The 24,507-nt window shown below is 46.6% G+C and overlaps 2 protein-coding genes across 2 annotated transcripts in view; both read left to right on the forward strand.

Moving 5' to 3' along the window:
- The window catches only part of ptpn11b (protein tyrosine phosphatase non-receptor type 11b), a 306,181-nt gene that overhangs the window by 188,106 nt on the left and 93,568 nt on the right, over window positions 1-24,507 (forward strand). The window lies entirely within an intron of this gene.
- Window positions 1-24,507, forward strand: part of agrn (agrin) — a 228,851-nt gene that overhangs the window by 152,263 nt on the left and 52,081 nt on the right. The window contains exons 5-10 of the mRNA XM_084016344.1: window positions 681-905; window positions 2,884-3,108; window positions 5,812-6,018; window positions 14,699-14,920; window positions 21,687-21,884; window positions 22,334-22,534. Coding sequence (XP_083872470.1) covers window positions 681-905; window positions 2,884-3,108; window positions 5,812-6,018; window positions 14,699-14,920; window positions 21,687-21,884; window positions 22,334-22,534 — 1,278 coding nt within the window. The remainder of the gene's footprint in view (window positions 1-680; window positions 906-2,883; window positions 3,109-5,811; window positions 6,019-14,698; window positions 14,921-21,686; window positions 21,885-22,333; window positions 22,535-24,507) is intronic.

The raw sequence follows: 24,507 nt of genomic DNA on the forward strand, positions 1-24,507 counted from the left end.
AGGAGAGCCTGTTTGTCCACGACAGTCATAAATATGGATCATGCAGCGGGATGACAGCGATTGTAATCTGATGGCCGCCTTTTGTCGAGCATATGAAACCCAGGAAAAGCCCGCCGTCGGTTGTGAACACGGGCGAAATTAAAAGTTGCACCCCGTCCTATCACCACAATGAGTCACTCAGCGACAAGTGGCATGCTGTTTAATTAGAGTGGAATCAGAGTCCTCAGGGGGAGGAATGACTCTCTCCCCTTTCCCCTCCTCCCTCTCTCTCTCTCGGTCTCATTTGTGGTAAGGTAAATATTCAGAGGGTCGCTTTTCAGCCGTGTCGATTAAAGCATGCTTGAGCATAGCAATAGAGAATGCGTTGTGAATGCCAAAGCTCCTGAATCGATGCGAGGCTGCGCTGCAAAATGAGACACAACTCGTTCGCGCGAGCAGACAGCTGTGGCAGTGCGTCCTTACCCAGGGGTGTCGAGTACTTCTTCAAACCCACAATAACTGCACCGGGCTTCCAAAAGTGCAACCAGCCGCCACTTAAATAAGGCGGCCTGTCATCCGAGGTGCACTCAATTCAGCTGTGATGTGCAGCAGCGTGCGTCCCGGAGTGCACTCGGTTGACACGCGTATTCTTCTCCCTCTGCTTTGGACTAACCCTTTGTTCCTCTGTCTGTCCCCCGCAGCCCTGAAGGACCCCTGCACCGAGGTGGTCTGCAGCTACGGCAGCACCTGCATCCAGTCGTCGGACGGCCTGGCGGCGAAATGCATGTGTCCCCTCGGCTGCGAGGGCAAGCGCGAGCAGACGGTGTGCGGCAGCGACGGGAAGGACTACCGCAACGAGTGTGAGCTCCATCAGCACGCCTGCAAGAACCAGAGGAACATACGAGTGCAATACCAAGGGCACTGCGGTGAGCTCTCTCCTCATGTTGACTTTACCCACCACAGCATCACGGCGCCTTGTTCACATGTGTTGGAGGGTTTATTAAATCTACAATAAGCAAGAGAAAAGCAGAAACCTGGATGCTCATTTTCTGGAATTGTTACTTTTCTCTCTCCTCTATATTCTCTGCCTTCTTCTCTCCACTCTGTTTGCTACCTCCGGCTTTGTTGTTTCTCCTTCATACCCCCACTTACTTGTGGCCTCTGCTAATTCTCATTTCTCATTCAGGTTGCCTTGCTTCACTCAGGTACTCCTGGGGTGCAAATTGGTGTTTTCTCTAAGTAGGTCTGTAGAGCTGTCGTTTTCGTCAGGCCCGGCTTTTTTGGGTTATTTTTTTTTGCTAATCCTTGTTATCATCAGGTGATAGTTGTTTACTCCCAAGGCGTTCAACTTTGAGTTTTTCTTTTTTGTTTGTTTGGAGCCAGATGGAGGGAGAGAAAAGCAGACAAAAGCTCTGTCTCTTAGCAGCAGGAGCCTCTGGGAGACAGAGCGGGGGGGTGGGGGAAGAGAGATGGATGCGCGGGTCCGCCGGCGGAAGGTCGCTCGTATAAATCCAGCTTGAGCTGGCCAAAGTGACCTGAGCGGCCCCGTCCTCCCTGGGGAGGGCCGGGGCTCAGGGGACCGGTCGGCCCTGATGGCACTCTAAATCTTCCTACAGCCATTTCATCTAAAACCTTGGCTATTTCAAGTTGCTAGCACCTAGCCCGACAAATGCAGTTGATTTATCCGCGCTGCTAGTTTTTACAGCAAACAGGCCGTTCTTTTTGTAATTACCCTCCTTGCTCAGCTAGAGGAAAGCATGGATCCGGGAAGCTGTTCTTCTCACTTAATGGGAGGTAATGGTCTTTCCCTCAGATAATGGTCTTGCTGCCGGCTCAGGCACTGCGTTATGCAGAAACGCAGCATGCATTACGATAAAACCCCCTCTTTGCGTGGTTGCTAGTCTCAGTGTGAGCCTTTGCATACTGCTGATAGAAAACAGGCCGGCCGTGGTCACCTCGCCTCCCGGCCCTCCACCGCCAAAACACTCGGTCCCTTTCTCTCTCCCAGCATTGTCACTCTTTGTATCCTTGCCAGAGGTTTCCCCTTCTTCTCTTCCTTCCTCCTCCTTTCCTGATGATGGGGTGTTTCATCCTCGGTGTGTTTTGAATGACTAGGCAGCGGCTTGGCAGTGATGCGATATGTCACGGTGCTACATAAATCCTTTGTCTTCCCACATGCTGAAAGCGTGGCGGGCAGGATAAAGCTCGGGCTCCTGTTTCAAGGAGTAACGCCCCCGGTCTCACACATCCACAAACCAATTCCATTATGATCACGAACTGATACAGCCCAGAGTGCCAGACCAACGTTGCCCTGGAACGAGGGAGATGCCAGGGAGCAAATCAAGCCGACCGTCTCTTCATCCATTTCCTTGTCTCCCTCTCACATCCAAGGTCCCAGTCTGAGCTGCTCTCAGCTGCTGGGCCACGGATGATATCTGACCAGCTGAAGGATCGTGTCTCCTCTTCCCTTTTTCTTTTTTTATTTTAGTGTTCTCCTTTCTCTTCTGTTGTATTTTCTTTTGGAACTTACTAGACAAACAAAAGTTAATGCATTCATCCTATACTGAGATGCTAATTTGTCCTGAAAAAACATGACAGGTATGTTGTTTACTGCAATTTTAAAGCGGGCTCAACAAAGCTCTAACAGGAGCTTGACTTTGGAGAATCAAACGATTTTCAGACAATTAAGCCAGGACACACCTGTTATATTCCTTGTCTTGGCTGATATATTGTTGTTCACTTTTCCACAAAGGACTTAAAGATGTACAGAGATGTTTTTAGTTAAAGGTTTCCTGTTCCCCCAGGGTCCAATTAACGCAAGCAGATTTTTAAATGTTACCTCTCAAATACATGAGTCAAATACCGTGTTGCAGTACATATTCATGAAGAGCTTTCTCTCCACAGATCCGTGTAAAGACAACATGAACAATCTGAACACGTTGTGCCGGGTGGAGGCTCTGACCCGCCAGCCCCTCATCTTCAGCCCCCCGGAGTCGTGCCCTCCGGGTAACGAGCCTCTGTGTGCCAGCGACGGCCAGACCTACGCCAGCGAGTGCTCCATGGCGGCGACGGGCATGCAGAAAGGAATCAAACTCAGGAAGATCCACGCAGGACGATGCAGAAGGCTGGGTAAGGGCAGTGACTGCAAGCTTTTTGGCCTTCCGAAAGTACAGATACTCATGGAGTATTAGTTGTAGAAAGATGTTGAAATGTTATAATATTATAATAATACAAGAAAAACCTACTTACTTGCTGGTAAATGGTATCTACTAGCAATATACTATAGAAAATTGTCCAATGCAGACTTTTTATTTCCATGATTATTGTCTGATTAATACCTCGATATGTGATATTAGTGTTGAAGTTGAGAGACAATGCGTACAACCTGATTGTTCCAGTTTACAAGCAAATTTGAAATCAATTAAAAGCCAAATTTTCATCATACGATAATCGGTTTATTGAGAGATGACACTGTAGCCAATGCTTCCTCCCTATTTTGCCCTCCACTTTGCCCCACACCACCTCGCTGCTTACCATAACCTGGCACCTCGCCCCGTGATTGTCTGAGAGCATGCCTGCAGCACTGTCAAATGTTTGCTGGTAGTACTGGGAAAATGTACTTCAATACAAACATGTTTTCTGACATTTTTAAATCTTCCACTTCTGCCGGGATGTTACACAGCCCTGAAACGTCACATGTTCACGTAGCTCACATGGTGTCCTCCTAATATTTGGAGGTGTACAGTAGGTAAGCTAGCGTTAAGATCTGACCCTGTGACTGTGCTCCACTGTACGGTGCAGAGATAAATGTCTCCGAGGTCTCCAGTCTGTACTGTATCCCTGCTAGCATGGCCTCCTCCAGCCTGATAAGAGCCTCCGGGGCTGTTATCTGTGCTATTAGAACAGGGGCTTTAAGCCTTAGTCAACAAAGAGTTGTCAGCGTTTACTGTACATCTGATAGCCATCGGAGGAAATCCAATTTCCCCGCTGTGTTGTCGGCGGGGGCTTTGCCAAGCCGCAGCGGTGTTGGTTTGTGGCGGCGCTGTGCGGAGACCCCCACACGTGTACTGAGACCCCTGACAACACCAAAGGCAGGAACAGATCTCTGCGTGACAGCCTTTGGTAGAGCCAACAATGAAGGCCGACACACACTTCTTTGACACAGCCCGGTTCTCCTGTCCGCTTGGCTTGACAGGCTGATGGAGGAGTGTGAGGGCTTAAAATTTGTACAAATCCCGGTGCGACTTTGGGTCTGGGTATCACAAAGTATGCGCAGCCATGTGTGCGAGCAAATGGATGAACGCTGTTTTTTTTCTTTTATTCTTTTTTTTCCTGCTCCTGCCTTTTTTCAAATGAAAAAATAATTCAATTTGAAACAGAGATCCATGAAATCATAACCAGAAGCAAATTACAAATTGGTATCTAATGAAAATGGCCATTTCGTCTTGTAACCATGACATTGCACATCCTTGTGGCCCTCTCACTCCGATACAGCAGTGATGTAATTAAGTGTGGCATGACAGACTCTTAAAGAAAGGAGAAGGAATTGAATTGCGGTACAAATTTGATCCACTGATCGGGAATTAAATACATTCAAAGACTAGTGAGCGCCTCCAGAGCAGAGAGCCCTGCTTCAAATTGGATTTCCTCACTTCAATGGCAAATTTGCCATTTCACATTAACAGTATTTCTTTTCTTTTTTCTTTTTTTCCACAGAAGATTTCTGCTTAGTGAGTCAAAATGTAATGAATATTAGAGTTTAGACGTTAACTTGACCCTAAATTAAAATCCTTGAGTTAGAGTTCCTCAGTTTTATTAAAGTTATTGGGGAACTTTTATCATTAAAGTTAGATGGGAGCACGTCCACCCAGTCTTACATCGCCAAAGAACATGTAACAGCAGCCAACTGCACCTTTTTATTAAGTAATAAACTGAACTGAAAGCAACAACAAAAGAAATCTGTATTTCAATAGATTGTAATGTTTTCATTCCAATCGAGTATCAGCCTCTCTTCAAGAGAGTTCACCTTAAGTTCAGCGGGAGCCATGAAGGAAGTTCTGAAGTAAACAAATCAACCTATTTGTTTCACCTCATGTGAAAGCAAGCTGAAATAATAAACCAACGACTAAACACTCTTTTATCTGACCAGCTTTGTGTCTGTGAACCTGCAATCTGTCTTTCAATTTGATCCCATCCGACATTGGTTATTTGTAGCCTTGTGATTTGAATGCAATTAGATTGATTTGTCATGTACTTTTCCACAGCTCTGAGCGATCCCTCAGATTCCTCTTAGAATGATGACTTATTGTATTAACACTCAATTAACACAACGTGTAATCATTTGTGGGGAGTCGGTAAAGAGACTTTCTGTGTGAGGCTTAACCTCTGCTGCTGGAAGGAAAGCTTTTGCACACGCTGCCGGTGGCTTGGGTCCACCCTAACATGTAATTACTGTTTGGATGAAAACGGATTCATTTCCCCATGGTTGGAGGCGCAGTGTCACACAGCAGGAGGAAGAATCAGCCCGACACTTTGCTACAGTGGCTTGAAATGTTGTTTTCCACGCCTTCTGACTACTCCTGTTGTCCTTCGCTCTATAGCCATCAGTCTGTCGAACTGTTAAAAAAAAGTGGCAGTCGGGGAAGAAAAGCCTTATCAGTGTTTATACAGATGGGTGACAAATTCAAGGGAAAAACCTGAAGGAGTGAAGGAGAAATATCATGAATGCAGATGACTGAAGGGGTTTGATGCCTCTGGAAATGGGTTGGAAATAGAGGAATCCACAAATCCGACATTAATCCCTCTTCTTCCTCGTCTCCTCCTTTCTTCCAGAGGACTGTCAGGAGGAGTGTCGCTTCAACGCCGTGTGTCTGGTGGAGCAGCTGAACGCCCGCTGCTCCTGCGACCCCATCGAGTGCGACGGCACCTACAAGCCCGTGTGCGGCAAGGACGGCCGCACCTACACCAACGACTGCATCCGGCGCAAGGCGGAGTGTCTGAGCAAGACCTTCATCTCCATCAAGCACCCGGGGCCCTGTGGTGAGTGGAGCTGGAGGCCAGCAGAGAGGAGGCGTAGGAGGACCACATTCAAAGTGTTTTCTCCTCCTCTGCCTGTAGGCCAGCTGTATGTTTGTGTGTTCTTTACTGGAAAGTGCTTCTTTTGGGGGGGTAACTCAAACCGACAGGACGTGTGTGTGCCGTCCTTATAAACACGGTGCCTCCACCCGTTCACCTCCCATCCATCTCCTCATCCCGGTCATGCTTCATCCCTCCATCTCCAACACACACCCGCCCAAAATGAAACACCACCTTCATGTTTCATTCATCCGCCCTCTGTCTTTCTGCTACTTCCACTTCGGTGGCGTTGTGGCGTTTTTCTCCCCCTCCTCCTCCTCCTGTCTCTGTCATGTGTGTTGCTTTTTCCTGTATATAAAAGCTATTCTTTCTTGTTTCAGTGCGTCACTCAGTCTGTCTGTCTGTCTTTGTCCGCGTGGCCGTCTCGCTGGCTGTCTGCAGGCTGCAGGTGGAAAGTGGGGTCACCCAGTGGGCGACCTCATCAGGTGGATTCTGAGGGGTGAAGCCCTTCCTCTTGCTCGGAAAGGAACCCAACAGGAGGGGTCTTGTACAGCTGTCTTTTTTTCCTCTCACTCCTTTTGTCTCTTTGTGTCATGAATGTCCTTCCCTTCGGTTTGCCCTCCTGCAAAGATGTGACCCGTGAGGTTGGAGAGGTCTTCCTCTCTCCCCGCTGTCTGTTTGAGCTCCATAACCTTCTCTGTTCCTACCGACCTGTCTAACCACTGCTCACCTCCGACTCCTTTCTTTCTGCATGCAGCAGCATGCAGCTCTGACCCACACAAACCCTCTCTCTCTCTCTCTCTCTCTCTCTCTCCATCTCATAAAAGCTCGCATCTGCCGGATCAATGCACAAAGCGCCGTTTTTGTTTTCTAAATTTCGGAGCATAAAAGCAGCACTCTGGACCGCATTCAGTCGAATCCTTGGGAATCGTTTATTTCTGATCCTTTTGGGTGTAGATTAAGTGTTCATTACATGCAAGCTGCAAATGAGGGTAGGTTAGTCATTTTCACTACCTGTGCTCAACCATCTAATAGCCGCCATGCACAGATATTTAAAATATATGTGGTTTTGTTTCCTGTCGAAAATAAATGTTTTTAAAGAATTTAACTTTATTAAGTAAAGTTTTAGCTTTAGTTTAAAGGGGCGTGTCCCCCCTAACAACCCATTCCTGACTCGGGTGAACATTCTTGCAGAGTCCGTTTAGTAAAGAGTTGTTTTTATTCTATGTGTTTATTCCAAGGCATGAAATGAGTTTATTTGTCCGAGAGCCTCTGATTTGAATGCCTCGTCTTCCATGAATCTCCTGCTGAATACGAAGCGCGTCTCCCATCTGAACCCGACAACCCGGCATGCATTGATGAAGCCGGGGCGAGCTGCTCGTGCTGCCTGGTGTCAAAATACCTCAATCAACAAATGCACACGGCAGACACGTCGTGTTCTGGTGTCCAGAGTTGCCGTCCGCATTGGCACTGTTGTTATGACAGAGGGCCGATACAAACCAGAGAGATGTGTCCATCCCCCGGGCGTCGGGTGGAGCTGAATACCAAAGATTCTTCCAGTTGTCAGAATCGGGAGGCACCGGCACTCATTAGCATTATCGGGCCGTCTGTGCAGTGCATAAATTAAGTAGCAGGAAATGGCAGTGTGAGCTCTTATGTGTTTTGCGTTGTTTCATTATTTCTTAGCAAGTGATGTCTCGGTTGCCCCCCCCACCCCCCACCCCCCTTCACTCTCTCTCCCTCCCCTCATCCTTCCTCCCTTCCCCTGCGCATCGCTGCCGCCAGCGACTGGTAGTATGTTTCTTTAATGCATTTTTATTGACATTTGCATATTTTTCAAAATAGAGCACCATGAATGCTACCTCTCCCCCCCCCCCGATTCAGTTTTAATTAAACATCAAAAGAAGCACGCGTAGGTGCCCACAGAGACTGTTGGTTTAGTCAGACAGATGATATGTATGCAAGGTGTGTGTGTGTGTGTGTGTGTGTGTGGAACTTTCTTTCTTTTTTCCAGTCTGTCTGTCTTCCTATTCCGTCCCTCGTGTCCTTTCAATGTTACGTACTGCCAGCGTGTTAGTACAACTGAGGTACATAGAGATCTCTCTCTCTTAATGGCACAGACTAAAGATACACATAACACACCCAAGGGATCATACACGGTGTGTGTGTGTGTGTGTGTGTGTGTGTGAGGTGTGTGTGTGTGTGTGTGTGTGTGTGTGTCTTTCTTTCTTACTCCGGTACGAAAAGACTGCCTTGTTGGAGAGCAATCAACAGCCTGCACTGATCACGCGTCCGGGAGCACACACACTGCGTACAGTGTGCGACACACACTTCCATTGTGCTCCATTGTGCTCGCGTTCCCACGGCGCCTGGCGCTGTCCGAGCACGGCTGCGTGATCCCGGCGCACTCGCGCACGGATCGCAGGCTTCAGAGAAAATTTTGATCCATCTGAAAAGGAAGAGTTTTGATAAATGATCATTATTTGATAAATAACGATCTCTGTCCCCGTTTCATTGGCTGAGTGGTGTGTCGGGTCGGCGTGATCGATCGGCCCTGCCAGCTGTCAAACGGATGAAATTCTCCAGTTCTGGCGACGTCGTAAATCTCTTTTCATGTGCGTGACAGCGCCCTAATGTCACCCCTCCCATGCCGCCTCCAGAAAGAATGGTCATGCAGAGAGCCCACATGTCTGTCACGTCCCCCCCACACAAAACCATTTGATTGATATCGAAAGCTCATCAATTTGGAGCTTGAGAGACGCCACGTGGCGCTGAGCTGATTAACTTAGAGCCGGGCGGAGCCACAGATCTTTGAGACGTCCGAGAACACGTGAGGAGGGCCGGCCAGCTGCTGGGAAGGAGGGTGACCAGGTCTGCAGCCTTGAATACTGAGAATGGAACCGCTACTGAGAATACTGAGAAGATAAGTGACACTTGAGGGGAAACAAAGATCCACCAGAGAAGCAGATGAGACAACACAGCGGCTTACTCATCCCCTGTTATAAAAATATTGGAATTTAATTTACCTACTTCAACACACACACACACACACACACACACACACACACACACACACACACACATTGATTAAATCATGATTTCCACCTGCCTTCATGTAGAGATAAAAAGCAAGAAATATAGGCTGTGGTTAACAGATAATTGGCTGTTCTGGAGTGGACGTTTCACAGCACGGCACGCATAAAGAATGTTTTCAGGCTGAAGCAGTGGCGTCCTGTTTTCCCCGTACGATGTCACCACAGCAGGACGCCAGCACAACCTAAACATGGAATTGTGCATGCAGCGTTGGAGATGTATATTTAGAAGAAACACATTTAGAGGAACGACGGTGCATCGGCACCCTAATGTTTTCAAAGGCTTCCTGATTCTTTTTGTTCAACAGTCCAATGTACAACTTGAGCTTTAAGCCGTTTAGAAATCAACAAGATGAGTTTATAGTTTCTCTGTCTTCGCCAGAGGAGACATCTTCTGGATGTCGCTATTAAGGCTCATCAACATCTCATCACCATCCTGATACTTCAAACTGTTAAGCTGCAATATGCTGATACATTTGGCAGGAAAGACACAGAAAAGGGGTCTCATCGCTACAGTGTTTTTTTGTTGTTTTTTTTTTTTCAAAATTGATCAAAATTGCTTAGTGGCTCCTCAACTCCTCATTCTACCTCCGTGTAATGTTCTCTTCTTTTTTTTTCTTTTTTTTTTTTGCTAGCCTGCAGCTTTAAGTGTGTGTGTGTGTGTGTGTGTGTGTGTGTGTGTGTGTGTGTGTGTGTGTGTGTGTGTGTGTGTGTGTGTGTGTGTGTGTGTGTGTGTAATGGACAGCAGTGTTCCCAGTGAGCTGAAGCTACAAAATGTGAAAGAGAGTAAACTGATCTCATAGTAGCAACCAGCAAAATAATAATTATTAATAATTATTCACAGTTCCACTGACTAGTTAAAAAAGTTTCTCTAAATAATTTCAAAACAAGCCTTTGAAAAGACATTTCTTTGATATTAGAAACTCCTTTTAGAATAAAACATGTTTATTTAAAGTATTTTTTTTTTGTCTTGGCCCAAGCGATAAATTGTCCAGATGGTCCCTTTAAGTCTATATTTAGTGCACATTCAGTAGTAATGTGAATCAATGGGAGGAAGGAGTGCGAGGTGGCTCACCACACCTCCCTGGAGCCTGTTGATGTTCTCGCTTCATGTCTGGTCTGAGGAGAAAAGGAAGAAAAGGAGAGCTTCTAAATTGTAAGTTTAGGCTTTTCATAAAACAGAAAGACGAGCAGCAACGACGAGGATCATTGTGTAAAACCACTAACAGAGAACAGATGAAAGAGCTACTTTTGCGGACAGAAATTCTTTATGCACAGCTCATTTGTCATTTCATGCGCACACAGCCGTGTATGTGTGTGTGTGTGTGTGTGTGTGTGTGTGTGTGTGTTTGTATGAGTGAGTGCATGATTGCAAAACGCAGAAAAACTCACAGTGGCAGTGTGAGCGAGAGTTGTTTGAAATGTGTTGCCTGTCGCCTCCGGAGGTTAGCACAAAATCACTCAGCGGCAGACACACTGTCATTGACAAAGAGCTCCGCGAAGCAGGAGAGGAAATTCAGTCACCTTAGGTGTCAAGACTGTGCGAATATTTTATCATTTGCATGTTTATTTGATTAGCATCTCTGCCGGCTGCAGTGATTGGACTCGCAAATATTCGCAGTGCGTGAGGATGTAAGTCAGCTCCAGATCACCAGTGCTGTTCTTTCTAATCAAGTTAATTAGAGGAAGTGCCGTGGGAGCCAGACTGACGGCAGAGAGGGGCCGCCTCTGCTACTTTGCAGAGAGATTTGGGTCAACGGGGTGCCAGAAGTGACTCGAGGCGTTGTGGGTGTCGCGTGCCGCCGGGCCGTGATCAACCACACAGTTCGTCCAATTTCTTCATTTTCATTTCATTTCCTGTCTCTTCTGAGCCCTCGTGCTGTACGCTCGCTTGATTGGAGAAAATAAATGTGCCGTTTTTACCCGTGTTTTTAATTTGGCATACATCGGTCGCTTGTTGGGTTTCGACGGTGTTTCGACATCATCTCACCTCTGATAAATCCGTGTCGTGAGATCAGGGATCCCAGCGTGTCTTCCTTCCATCCTCCACGCTGGTTTTTGCTCGTCTCCGTTTTGAAGAGCAGCACGTTCTTAGTTGTACATGCACAAAGAGGCTGGGGTTCTCCCCTTGCCTGTGATAAGTGTTCTTTGGTAGACAGACACAGCCCGCGGGTATGCCTTCTTCTGTATGCTAATATAGCCTTTTCTCTGCACCTCCTTTTCCCTCGACTAATACCATACATAAATGTTTTTAATGCGAGCAAGGCAAAGGGAGTCGGCTCAAAGCCCCGCAGGTAAAGGAACGCGGGAGGCGGGGCTTGCCGCAGATTGGCTGTGCCCCCATTGGAGTCCAGCGTTGTAATGAGCTGCAGTCGCAGGTGATTCTCCCTGCCAGTTGGCCGTACTGCAAGCATCACCTGGATTACACTGATTCACTGCCCTGCATAATACAGCTAGCGATTTGGAATAGCACACAGACCCGAGGGGGGAAAAGTCCAATTAACATATGTATGAGCTGAGCGGGGATGGGAGGAAGCTCTCGCCAAAATAATCTCCCAGTATTTCACCGGCATGTTACGGGGGGGGGGGGGGGGTTAGCTCACTGCAGCAGCCACGCTGTCACAGCCAGCGTCCTTCCCGAGCTGTTTGCCGTCGCAGCCATCTAACGAGGAATCGTTAAGCTTTACAATGACGTTAGCGGTAAGATAACACCAGTAAGTGGGCGGTAATGATACTTCAGGAGGACAGGTAAGCACATTTCAGGACTCTCAATTTGTTTCCCGGAGTGACCGGCCGGAGCCCTCGCTGGGCCGAGTTGACATAGCGCGGCCTCACCTGGAGTAATCCCCTCCGAGCCCTGAAGCAGGGCCATGCCATTAAAATGCCGCACTAATTAAAATAGAAAAGATACAAGGCGAATGGCAGGAGAGGATACAGACGGAGGTGACACCCAGAATGTAAAGTCTCAGCGGGCATCATGGTACAGAAGCAAAGCTGAGTTCACACTAGCAGAGCAGAATCCTTGATTAGAAAGAATAATTAATGTTTTTTTTTTTTTTTCCACCTCCCACCAGACTTCTCCTCACACCCACAGCAGACCTCTGCACCTGCTCGGCTAACACGCTCATGTGCTCGACGCTACAGATGTTCCCATTCACCCGTCAAGCTAGATTCCACGTAGAGATAGCTCAGTTCAAACACAGCGACGTTGGTTTATTCTGGACCGTGCCCGACAGAAACACTGATACCGTGTGAAGAAGCTGTGTGTGAGTGTGTGGGAGACGACCACGCGGGGGAGAGGAGCTGTGAACACCATCCCTCCAAGCCGAGTTGTGACAGGCTGCCATTTCAAAGCTTCCACATGCATCCAAGAGAGAGAAGAAAAGGCGGCTTTTTAACTGTGTCATAAGATTTTTTTACACTTGGGAAGTTTTGTCTTGGCTTTTTTTTGTTTTTTGCACCCTCTCCGGTTAATAAATCAGGCAGAAACTTTGCCCCCCAGAGGTAGAGGATGATAAGAAATTAGTTTTGGAGGAGGATTTTCTTTCATCTTTTTTTTTATGCGTGTCAAACAAAGAGAATGGGAGACTAAGGCGTTATCGGAGGCTGCAGTTGTCTTTTAGGAGCCTTGTCCTTGGGAAGTGGGCTGGTGAACTTTATTATGGAGGCCAAGGTTGTGCAGTTAAGCTCGGATCACAAGCTTATGACTGTAACACACACACACACACACACACACGAGGACTTGCAAAGAGATCACAGTGAATCTATTGTTTTTGAAGCCGTACCAAATTGAGCAACGGTGAATAGCGTCCATGTTTATGTGGCACCTCCAAGCTCATTTTGAAACGGCAGCTTGGCATCGAAACATAGAAATTGATAGCTGCTGTTCTTCTTTTAATCTGAAACATTCACTTTCAAAACTGGGCGTGCCTATGTCCTTGAATGTTGTGTGGATCCGGAAACATCTGTTCAATGGCAATGTAGTGGTCAAATATAGACGTTGTTGCAGTTTTAATATGAATACCTCACTTCCTGTCATCATTTGGAGTCACGGTCCACAGACTTGATCTTAAGATGTTCAGTTGGCGTGGATCTTTATTGCAGGTGTGCCTCCCGCCGCCTCAATCAGAGTGAAACGTGCTAATCGCCCCCCCGCCTGCGTTATCAGTTGATCATTCCCCCCAGTGTCAGAGGCACCGGCGAAACGATTCCGAGCTGCTAAATGATTCACGGGGCTCCGAGCGCGACGAGTCGCCCCCCCTGCGACGCCGTCTAATCCCATAATGGTGGTGATAATGATGGAGCCGTGGGTGGGGGCAGTCTTCATGGCGGCACCCCTCAACCCGCTTCATGAAAGCTCAAATTAAAGGGAGAGGTGTGCTTTGACTCGGGGTGTAAAACACACTACATTGAGCTGAGTGAAGTTTCACAAATGAAAATGGAGCCCGACGATCGTCCCTTCCTTCCTCTTGATACATAAACCTCACACGTTTAACCATGAAGCCAAGCCCCTAACATTGAACCACACACACACACACACACACACACACACACACACACACACACACACACACACACACACACACCCTGCCTCTGTGTACACAATGCCATGGAATATTTCAGAAAGCTGGAAAGAATTGATTGAGTCGGGATGGGAGGCTGTGATCAAAGGATTGTTCATCGCCTTTTTCAGGTTTCCCCTCACTCTAGATCAAGTCAGGTTGTATGAGCCCAGCCTACACCCATCTGCCGCCGCCGCCGCCACCGAGAATCATGGGTGCAAAACCCAGTCCTCCTTTTAATGAAGTCCTGCTGGAGCTAGCGTGTGAGAGGCAGAGACTGAAGCAGACACCTCTGTGATGTTCACATTTCATATCTGCCTCGGCCCAGGAGCTTGCCTTTTGTGAATTATTAAGCAGAGGGCTCTTTCTTCTCTTCGCCTGTTTCTTTCTCCGTTCTCTACGTTCTCTCTCTCTCTCTCTCACTCCTCCTCTTCTTTTTCCTGCTCCTCCGTGTCAGTTCAACCAGCTTTGGCTGAAGCGGTGGCTCTCACTGAGATGCAAATGGCAGCCTTTGAAGGGGCACATTGGGAACGTCAATTAATCCGGGCGTTTACTCGCCGGAAAAAAAAGAGGCTGTGCAACCATTGTTCGTGGGCCGTTTCATCTCTTATTGTGCTACAGGGCCACGTCTTTATCCGCCGTCCTCATGCCACCGGATTCGGCGGACTCTTCAAAGATTCAGGCTACATCAGGATAGGCACAAAGGCGAGGAAATGACACAGGGAAGTGATGAAGCAGAGGTGTCACAGGAATAGTGCTGTGTTGCAAACCCCATCATATCTCCTTTCTTCCCCAAAACCTTTTCTAACACAAAACCTTGCCGTTCCCCTTGTAGCAATGCTCTAACTTACCTCCCTGTCACCTTTGCCCTTTCCAGCCTCAGACCTCTCTCCAACCTCTACTTTATATTCTCCCTGCTGTCTATATATCCAGTTCAGTATCCCCGCCAGTCTAACTGTGCTCTCTGTCTCCTGGGCGGTCGCCCTTCAGATCTCAGCATACCGAGCCCCTGCCTGGATAAGAAGTGCGATCACGGGGCGGTGTGCGTGGTCAAGAACAACGAGCCGGTGTGCGAGTGCCCCGAGGCGTGCCCGCAAACTGCCGACCAGGTGTGCGGATCGGACGGCCACAGCTACGGCAGCCCCTGCGAGATGCGAGCGATGGGTTGTGCCCTGCAGAGGGACATTAAAATCCAACACAAAGGACCCTGTGGTGAGTAACTGTGCATCGTACACTATTCAAGGATTCCGTGGGAAGTAACTAGGAAATGTGTGTTTTGTAGCTTACAGGTGGGGAAGGATATCTGTGGGATATGATTCATTAATAGTGCTACATCACCTAGAGGCAAAATTATAATCCACAGACATTAACAGTTAACACATATGGAATTATATTCATGATATCCCTCCCGGGGTGTCCCATTTATTTCCAACAACGTCAAAACAATGGAGTTCATCTTCAGGTCTCCTAAGGGATGTTCTTAGTGCTCGTCCATCTCCTCCTTCCTGCTCTGCCTCAGCCCTTCTATGCCAACATCAAGACTCCAATTTTCCTCTTTTGACCTTTAAGTGAAGATGCACTTTACTGATGAAAGAGAATGCGGAGCACACTTGTCTGTAATTGGGTACATGAGTCACTTGGCTTTGTCTCGCCGCATCCTGGTATCAGCTATCATTAGTACGCCAGTAACAGCCGAGCTTCAAGTGGTAAAAATATCCTCAAAATGACTATGCAGGCGCACAGCAATTTGTACAGCTTGGTAAGCCCACTTATCGAATACTCGTGATGGTTTAATGCCAATTTTCCTAAGGATTCTAATGGCTGATTGAGTGTTGTTCCTTGGCTGTCATTAAAGCCTTCGCTTTTCCCAAAGAACAAAGGGTGTCGTGTTCTGTGCAGATTGTAAAGCCCCCTGAGGCAAATTTGTAAATTGGGATATTGGGCTATATAAATACAATGAACTTGACTTTACTTGACACACGCTGAACAAAAGCAGAGTGGTTATTAGCCCCTTGGCCCAGCTCTCACTTACCTTATCCTCCTGGTTTTATTTCAACGGATCTTTTTTTCCTGCATATATTGAAGACCTTAACAATAAACACATGAGTTGGTCACTGCAGTGCTGTATTTGTGGATCAGCTGAGTGATCAATTCAACAGAATTAGTCTTAATTTTGCTGGTATAAAATTGTACAGTGCTGTTTTCTCCTAAAATGTGCCGTTTATAGGTCGAGTGTGTTTGTATGAGCCGGCCTGATTGTTTTCTAAAATGAGTCGTGGTTTGAGTTTCCGCGCTGAGGAGAGGAGCTGTTCGTGAGGACCTCCGCTCGCTGCCTGCATGTGTATTGCATCAGTCATCTCCCCCCTTTCTCGCTCTCTCCCAGCCGCCTCTCAATTGAAACCCAGCGCGAGGATGTATGCCAACAGGAAATGGAGCGAGAGTAGTGTTTGGTCGGTGGGCAGGCAGGCTGACTCAATTTGGTACGCCGCACCGCAGGTAGACGGCAGGTCTGTGGGCTCGGGGTCCCTCGGCGGTAATGAATAGTCTTTATTTTAAAAAGCGAGAGGCAGAGCGGGCTGGCGGCGTGGAGGGCCCTGTCTGGAATCCAGCACTATGGATGGTTCTTGGCTCCCAGAGGAAACAGGCCTGCGTCAGCGCAATGGTGCCATAAAAATGCTGAGGCATTGGCTTGCCAGGCGCGAGCCAGCCGAGGAATGATGGCGATGATAATGTGGGTTATTTCTGGGCTGTTTGCACAGCTTTACTGGGCCTCATTCAGCACCATAACAACTGACTGACTTAAGCTATTATCTCACCTAATTATCACAGGCTATTCCCCCCAGTAATATACTATACATGTTTATGGAGCAGAAAGGGAGAGAGGGGAGAAGAGCATACGCTGCCTTCAGGTGCTGTTGGAAGTATCAGAATTAAAAGTTGGAGGCATTGAGCAACAGTAGAAGGTGGTGAATGAAGTGAGAACTTTTCTGTGGTCTCCAGGTTGTTGAGTGACACGAACCCTTGTACTTTAAAATATTTATTTTATTTTATGTTCTCACCTGAGAATTGGCATTACATGTTTTTAGATTTATTGCTTTAAATGTCCCTCTTGTTTTCATTAAAACATTAATTATATGCTCTTCTATTGCTCTATTTTCAACTTTTATTTATATGGTGTAATTTTTTTTATTGCTCTGTTTTGTTGTTTCCATCCGAATGCATTGTAATGTGTAAGTTGTCAGATTTATGGCTCTCAGACTCAAAAGTAGAAGCTTAAGCGTGGCAGGTGAGTGCAGCAATAGTTTAAGAGGTGAGAGGTGCCACAATAGAAAATAACTGGCCATGTGTGAGCTTTACTGTGTGTGTGTGTGTGTGTGTGTGTGTGTGTGTGTGTGTGTGTGTGTATGGGGGGGCCTGCCAACCATAATTTCATTTCCTTCCCTGCGGGCTGGAAAAATAGCGGTTATCTTTATGGCTCAGGTGCAACCCGATAGTGATATGAGTGACATTTGTTATTATTCTGAGATTTCCCCTCCTTCTGCGTTTGAGTGGCGTGTGACCTTGTAAGGTGGGCTGGGAGAGGTGTGCTCTGTTAATAGACCCCACAGCTGGATATCAGTGGCCTTGGAAAAAGACCTCTCCCCAAACAGATGAGAGCAGAGTCGCCTCAATCATTTAAGAAAAGGAAACAAATCCCCCCCCTTTTCTCTCCCACAGGGGTTTTGAAATTATATACACAGTTGAGTAAGAAATATGGGTCACACCAGCAGCATGGGAGTGGTCGGAGGGAGGCGGTGGAAAGAGGGAGGGGGAAGTAATAAACGCCGGGGGAGGAGATGGAGGTAAATAAGATGAGGAGGAGCAGAGCCAAAGTTGGCCGGCAGAGTTAATAGTGTAGCGATCAGGCAGGCATCGGCAGGGGAGTTGTTATCACCCGGGCATGTTCACAGGCCTTCAAATCACAAACCAGACTACTTCTTTCTGCTTAATCCTGAAGTAACACTTTGCCCAGACCCCCTCAGCCACGATTCAGGTTGTTTTCCCAGTGAGGATATCAACAAAATGCTGCAAAGCTGGAGGGCCTTTGTTTTCTTTTTTTCCCTCCTCAATGACTCAGTCCTCCATGCTTTCAAGGCCACTTTTATACCAGCCGGCCCTTATTTCTCACTCGCTTCTAAAAACCACCAACACTGCCACCACTCAAACCAAGACCAGCTGCCACAGTGCAGGAACAAACTGCAGCCGTTCCCAACTTTACGTCTAGGGGACTTCAAGGGGAAATATCTAGCTTCTTCAGCAAAATAAAAAGAGATTGATTTGATACTTAGAAAGCAAGGAAATATGGCAATGTGGGAATGGTTGATATCATATAAGGAGACAACACATTAATATTGTGTTATCTTGTCATATGCAGTACATCATCCAAATGCATCAAGGAATGACCTACAGTATTGTGTAATGATAAATGAATGCGTGGTACTAAAATTTAAATAAAACTTTTTTTAAATGAAATTTGTCGATTCAAGTCCCGAATATGAATGCAACATAAGCCATTAATATGCCGGAGGCAGGTGACATTTGGTGCCAACTTTTAGCTGCAAAGGGACAGAATCAGGTGCTTTGGATACAGTTTGAATTGGGTTTATTTAGACCTGGCATGAAAATCTGAAAATATCCTACTTTGATCTTGGACACGGTGTGTTATACTGTATATTTCCCTGCCTGGAGAGGTTCTCACATTGGTGGACATGAAAGTGAATTTGAATGAGATGAGAGATCCCAGGCTCTAATATTAGCACATTAGAGCCTGTCGTGATGCCTATGCCTGCCAGACTTTTTACCTTTAAGTCTGAGCATTTCATGGTTCTGAAGTCGTCCGCCCTCAGAAAGAAGAAATAGACCGTCTTTCACTGAAACTCAGGATTAGTGATGACAGACTTGGGGAAGAGTTAGTCAGAGATGACAGAAAGTGGACATCTTAACATTCCTCGGTAATGGCGGCGATTCTCCCTCTGCTCCTGACTTTGAACTGAAGCTCCCCTCCTTTTCTGTCCTGTTGCGATGCGTGTTGTCTGGAGGATCAGGCAGTGTGGAGAGCCAGGTGCGAGGGGCAGCAGCAGATAACGAAGCGAGGCTGCTATCAGGACACAGGGCCTGATAAAGGACAACACTCACCACACTCACTTCCTGATTTATTGCGGCTCCAGCCCCAGAGGAGCCACAAGCGCAGCAACACCCATTTTTATATTTTATGATTATTTATTTATTTTGTTAGAGGAAACCCTAGCTATTACAAAGACTCTTCATCTTTTTACGCCAAAACATCCAAAGCTACTTGGGGTGTCGGGATAGAAGGACATCTGATAACTACGGTGGCCCTGAAGGGCAAATGACAACGACAAAAATAAAAACACAACCACAAAAAGAAAAACACAACCCCAAAAAGAAAAACACAACCACAAAAAGAAAAACACAACCACAAAAAGAAAAACACAACCCCAAAAATAAAAACACAACCACAAAAAGAAAAACACAACCACAAAAAGAAATGTTTTTGTTAATGTTGTTGTGTTTTTGTTAATGTCATTGCCGTTTGCCCATCAGGGCCACCGTAGATAACTGACAATACCTTATTATTTGGTCTGAGTGATGTTGAAAGTACATAGTCAAAAGTATGTGGATACCCCAACATTATACTCCTATATCATTGTTTAACGCCTCTAAACCAGGAGCATTAATATGCAGCTATAACAACCCGATCCCCTGGGAAGGCCTTCCACGAGGTTTTGGAACTTGGCTGCAGGGATTTGCAAACAAGAGCATTAGCGTGCTCTGCCACTGATGCCGAGGCTTGGTTTGCATTCGTGTTCCAATTAATCACAAATGTGTTGGATGGCTCTGTGCGAGCCAGCGCCGTCCTTCCACACTAAATTCAGCACAGCTCTGCAGAGACACTGTCGTATTGGAAGAGGTTGTTAGCTTAAGCCATAAACGAACAGCCCCGATGCAAAATGACACATCGGTTTAACGGATTGGTCGTGCATGTACTGTTCATTTCGTTTTTAAGTATTTTCATTTGACTAATTTACACTATATTGCTCCTATGAGCGATGTACTGTATGTGAATAGCCCCCGTGTGGCCAAATCAAGGCCATCAATCCAAATAAGGCGTGGATGCCGGCCTCAGATGGAGCGATGAAGGAAATCAAAGACTCTTAAAGGGTAATAAACAGATTAATAATGTGGAATGTTCCAGCCCCCAGCCTCTCAATTAGTGCTAAATCAGCACTGGTTATTAGCCTGCCCCTAATTGAATGCGATAGCGAGCTATGCTAATGCAATCCTCCAGGTGTAATTGGTGTCAGAGGGAGAGGCGCATCCACCGCTAGCCCCCGTGTTTGTGCACGAGGCCTCTCTCCGTTCAGTACCCTGAACATGTCTGATCCTGCCTCGCTGTTTCTTCGGGGAAAGACTTTACCTCCAGAAGCAGGCAATTCCTCAAGAGATGATCCAAGTGAATCCCCCAATTAATAAGGAAAGTCTCAAAAGCTCTCTAAGCCATTCGGGCATCTCAAGGCTGTCTTTTGGCAAGAAAATACAGATATCATCTGCCTGGATTTTTAGTTCTGAAGTGTGGTGGGAAAGTAGCATATGTCTAAGCAGATGTGAACAACCTAACAACGTGAGAAATACAAGCGGTGACTTTTCTTGCTCAGTTTTCCTCGAATGTGCTGCTTAGAAGACCCCAAAGGTGTGGTGATGAGCAGAACCCGGCTGTCACTATAGATATACGGCAGTGTAGCAGTAGGCATGCAGGCCAGAGAGTTCAATCCTTGTCTCATCAGACCAGAGAATCGTTCCCTTCATGCTTTCAGAGTCCCTTTAGGTGTCATTTGGAAAACTCCAGCCAGGCTGTCGTGTGGCTTTTTTCTCAGGTGTAGCTTCAGTTCAGACTCCCCTCTCCCGTAATGTCGTGATTGATGGAGTTCTGCAGAGATGGTGTTATGGTACACTCCTATTTTTGCACAGGAATAAGAAGCTTTTTGTGTTCAGTTCTTATGGTTTCAGCTCTAGAAAGAGTCGTTTTGGGAGGTTCTAATGCCTTCAGTGACGAAGCCAATTGTGCTCCTGGGAACATTCAGCACACTGGCATCTTCTTCTTTTTTTTTTTTTTATCCCCCTCCTCAGATCTGTGCCCCAGTAAAATTCTATCCATGCAGAGTGTTTTTGGAGATTTCATGGCTTGGTTATGCATGTGAACCGTGGCACCTTGTGATAGACAGGTGTGTGCGTTTCCAAAGTATTTCAAATCAATTGAGTCCGCCTAAGGTGGACTCCAATAAAGTTTTACACCCGTTCTACACTCAATATGGAAACTTCTCACTTGGTGTATCTGTGCTGCTGCACTGCATCGTTAAGCACCACGCCAGCTGTCAGCAACACAGCTTGTCAGGAAAAGACGACAAGTCATTTTTACCAATTAATTGTGTAATGGCTGTTGTTCCCCGTATGAATATTAAAACAATATGCTGTTCCTGCTTCTGTAAATAGCATGTTAGCACTACCTTTATGCCTCAATAAAATTACCTTGATAGAGGTTGCTTCAATATTTATCACGGTATTGCATAAAAGTGAATGTTCTGCAAAAATGGATGTGCTTTTATGAGAATAAATCCAATCAAATGATTAACAATGCAGAGCCACGGATGTGCCAGGTACCATTTGTATTCATTTTACACTTTAACATCCATTCGAAGGATTATCAAAAACTAAGTAAGAGCAGTTTGAAATGCACTGTAATGTGATTGCAGATTAATGACATGCCACAGACTTGATCCATTTTAAATCTACCACACAGCGACATATTAAAGGATGTTTAAAAGGACGTTTATATGTACCATTCTCAGGGTATTTCTTTGGTACAAATACCTCGAAACGCATGCACTCAGCCTTTTCCTTCTTCCTTATCTCCGTCTAGATGAGGCTTGTGCCAACTGCTCTTTCGGGGCAATCTGCGATGCCCAGAGTGGGCAGTGTGTGTGTGCATCGGAGTGTGTGGAGTCCCACCAGCCTGTGTGTGGCAGCGACGGCAGCACCTACAACAGCGAGTGTGAGCTGCACGTCAGGGCTTGCAAACAGCAGATGGACCTCCGAGTGGTCGGCCAGGGCGAGTGCAGTAAGTAATGCTCCCGTTTCTACCTGTGTGTGTCCATACTCCAATACGAAGGATCGTTGTCTAACGCGTGGATCCAGGCCATCAGAGATTACACCGAGTTAATGCTTTGAATTCATAGGTTAAACACGCCGAGATGCTCGGGGTTCTTTTTCTCTGGCTGTCAATTAAATGTGGATATAAAAAGCAAAAGTAGAGGCCGCCAGGGACCTCATACAGCCACAGGCAGGCGGTTAATTTTCTACCCAACTTGGACAGGTGGAGAATTACTAAGGGAACATGTATATGTCAGTTTTAAGAGAGGGATATATTACAACAGGAAGTGGCTTGCATGCCAATTAGGAAAGTGCCTGAGAAATCTCATTTAGAGATGCATTTTATGGTCTGATGTGAATGAAATAGATTTTTTTTTCTTTTTTTTGGCACTGACCCATCATCCCACTCTGATTTAGAAACATGCGGCAGCACTGTTTGTGCCTGGGGTGCCCGGTGTGTCCAGAATAAGTGTGAGTGCCCGCAGTGCTCAGGCGAGGCCTTCTCCCCGGTGTGTGGGAGTGACGGCGCCACCTACAACAACGAGTGTGAACTCCGCATGTCGTCCTGCATGCAGAAGAGGAGAATTGATGTGGCGAAGCCCGGCATCTGTGATGAAGGTAGGAAATCGACTTTGAAATGGTGCGATTATGTTAACCAGTCGGCCATTGAAATGGTGTAATTATCTTTATCAACTGACCTGTGGTACGGAGCCGTTCATGTGTGGACTTCATAATGGTTGCATATGCCACCAAGCAGCATGCCAACAAGCAACAAAGGATGAAGTGAAGTCAATTCCATGTGCTCATCAACAAAACGTCTAAATATTCATGTTTGTCTCAATAGATTAATTCAATTATTATTATTAGTCCTGCTTTCCTTCAGCATACTGTCTCAATACCCCTTACACAGGGTTTAAAAGCCTTGCACATTTTGCTTAACACCGAACAAAAACTGTGTCAGCACTTCTGCCCTTGTTTACACGGATAGCACTGTTAGCTGGGAGCTGCCGGCTCAGCCGTCCCCATGTTAGGAGCCTCTAGAAGGAAGTCGAAATCCTCTTATTTCACACTTTTAAAAAGAGAAAATATATATATATATTTCCTAAATATACCGCCGGAATAGCACAAGTAATCTAATTTTACTAGGGGCCGGTTATATATTTTTGTGTTGGCCTTTATTTAGTTTTATTTACACTATGTATTGTATGAAGCCCTTCTGTATAATTGGGCTTTTAAGTGCGTGACTGATGGCACTTAATGTGAGTATCGCTGATTTCTACGCCTGTAGCTCTGTCGTTCTGATTAAATGGAAACTAATTCAGCGTGCAAATCATATCTCGATCAGTGCCGACAGAGCGAGGCAGGCTACCACAGCCCCTCGCTCGGCCCGGCTCGGGGACAACTCTGGCGGGAGCTACGCGCCAACCTCTGGTTGTCATGCAGGCGGCTGTGATGGCGCTCCCCTGTGGCTGGTCGGTTGTCACGGTGAACGTAGTCACCGTCTGACAGGTGTGAAGGGGAGCAGATTACACCTGCCAGCGGGAGGGACGGCTGCAGAGAAGAAAAGAGAGGGTAGATGGAGGACGGAGCAAATAGAGATGAGAGGAATCCTCTTCCATTTTGATTGCTCGCCAGCGGTGCTTCTTTCTTTTCTTTCTTTTTTTCCCTTTTGTCTTTCTTTTTTTCTCCCTACCATTGTCTTCCATATTGGCCCTGGGCCTGCGAGGAGAATCGTGCCGGCAAAGCTTCTCGTGGTCGATTTAACATCATTTCATTGACTGAGACGAGTGACCTTTTTTGTATGTGGAGCGTGAAGAAATGTGAAACTGTATGCAGACCGACTGTCACCACACACACACGGACATCTACACACTGTTGGTTGACTTCTCTCAGGCGAACCGCTCTCTCCCACCTCCCCGGGGCATCGCTGTGCTTGTGATGCCTGATGGCGTTTTTTTCCCCTCCATTTTATTCTCTGCCTCATACTGTCTCTGAACATCCTCTTTTTTTTCCCAGTTGCTCATTTTGATTCAGAGAAAACCATCAGGCTTACACAATAGAATCTTCTTTTTTTTCTTTTCTTTCCCGTCGCTCCACAGCATCCCGCCCACTCACTTCCCTCTCTCCATTATGCACTCTCCTCCATCAAAATTGTGCCTCTCGACAAAAGGGTCACCGATGCTTTCACAGGCAGGCTTGGAGAAGGGATTGTCTGGAATCGATAAATTTCACCCTATGGGGGGGAAATCTGCAGGCTCCGTCCCCCGTCCTTTCAGCCCCCTAAAATCTGACCCGGACCCTCCACGGGACGTCTGCTGTGATTGTGAAAAGATCAAAAAACCGAGGTTGTTGTTTTCCCCTTGGAAATACCTCTCCTTGGCTGTGGGATTCTCCTCTCTGGCTACATACTGTTTAAAGGATTTGTAGTTGATATATTTATCCCCACCTGTGATGTACGGGTGGTGGGTTTTGGTAAAATTAATAGTATATATTGTGTATTACAGTGGTCTGTCATAATATATGAGCCCTAAGACAAAGTATTTTCTGGCTCTGCTGTAGACAGCAGCAAAGCCCTACATCACAGGTTGGTA

This window comes from Eutrigla gurnardus (assembly GCF_963514095.1).
Source record: "Eutrigla gurnardus genome assembly, chromosome: 8".
Classification (NCBI taxonomy): domain Eukaryota; kingdom Metazoa; phylum Chordata; class Actinopteri; order Perciformes; family Triglidae; genus Eutrigla; species Eutrigla gurnardus.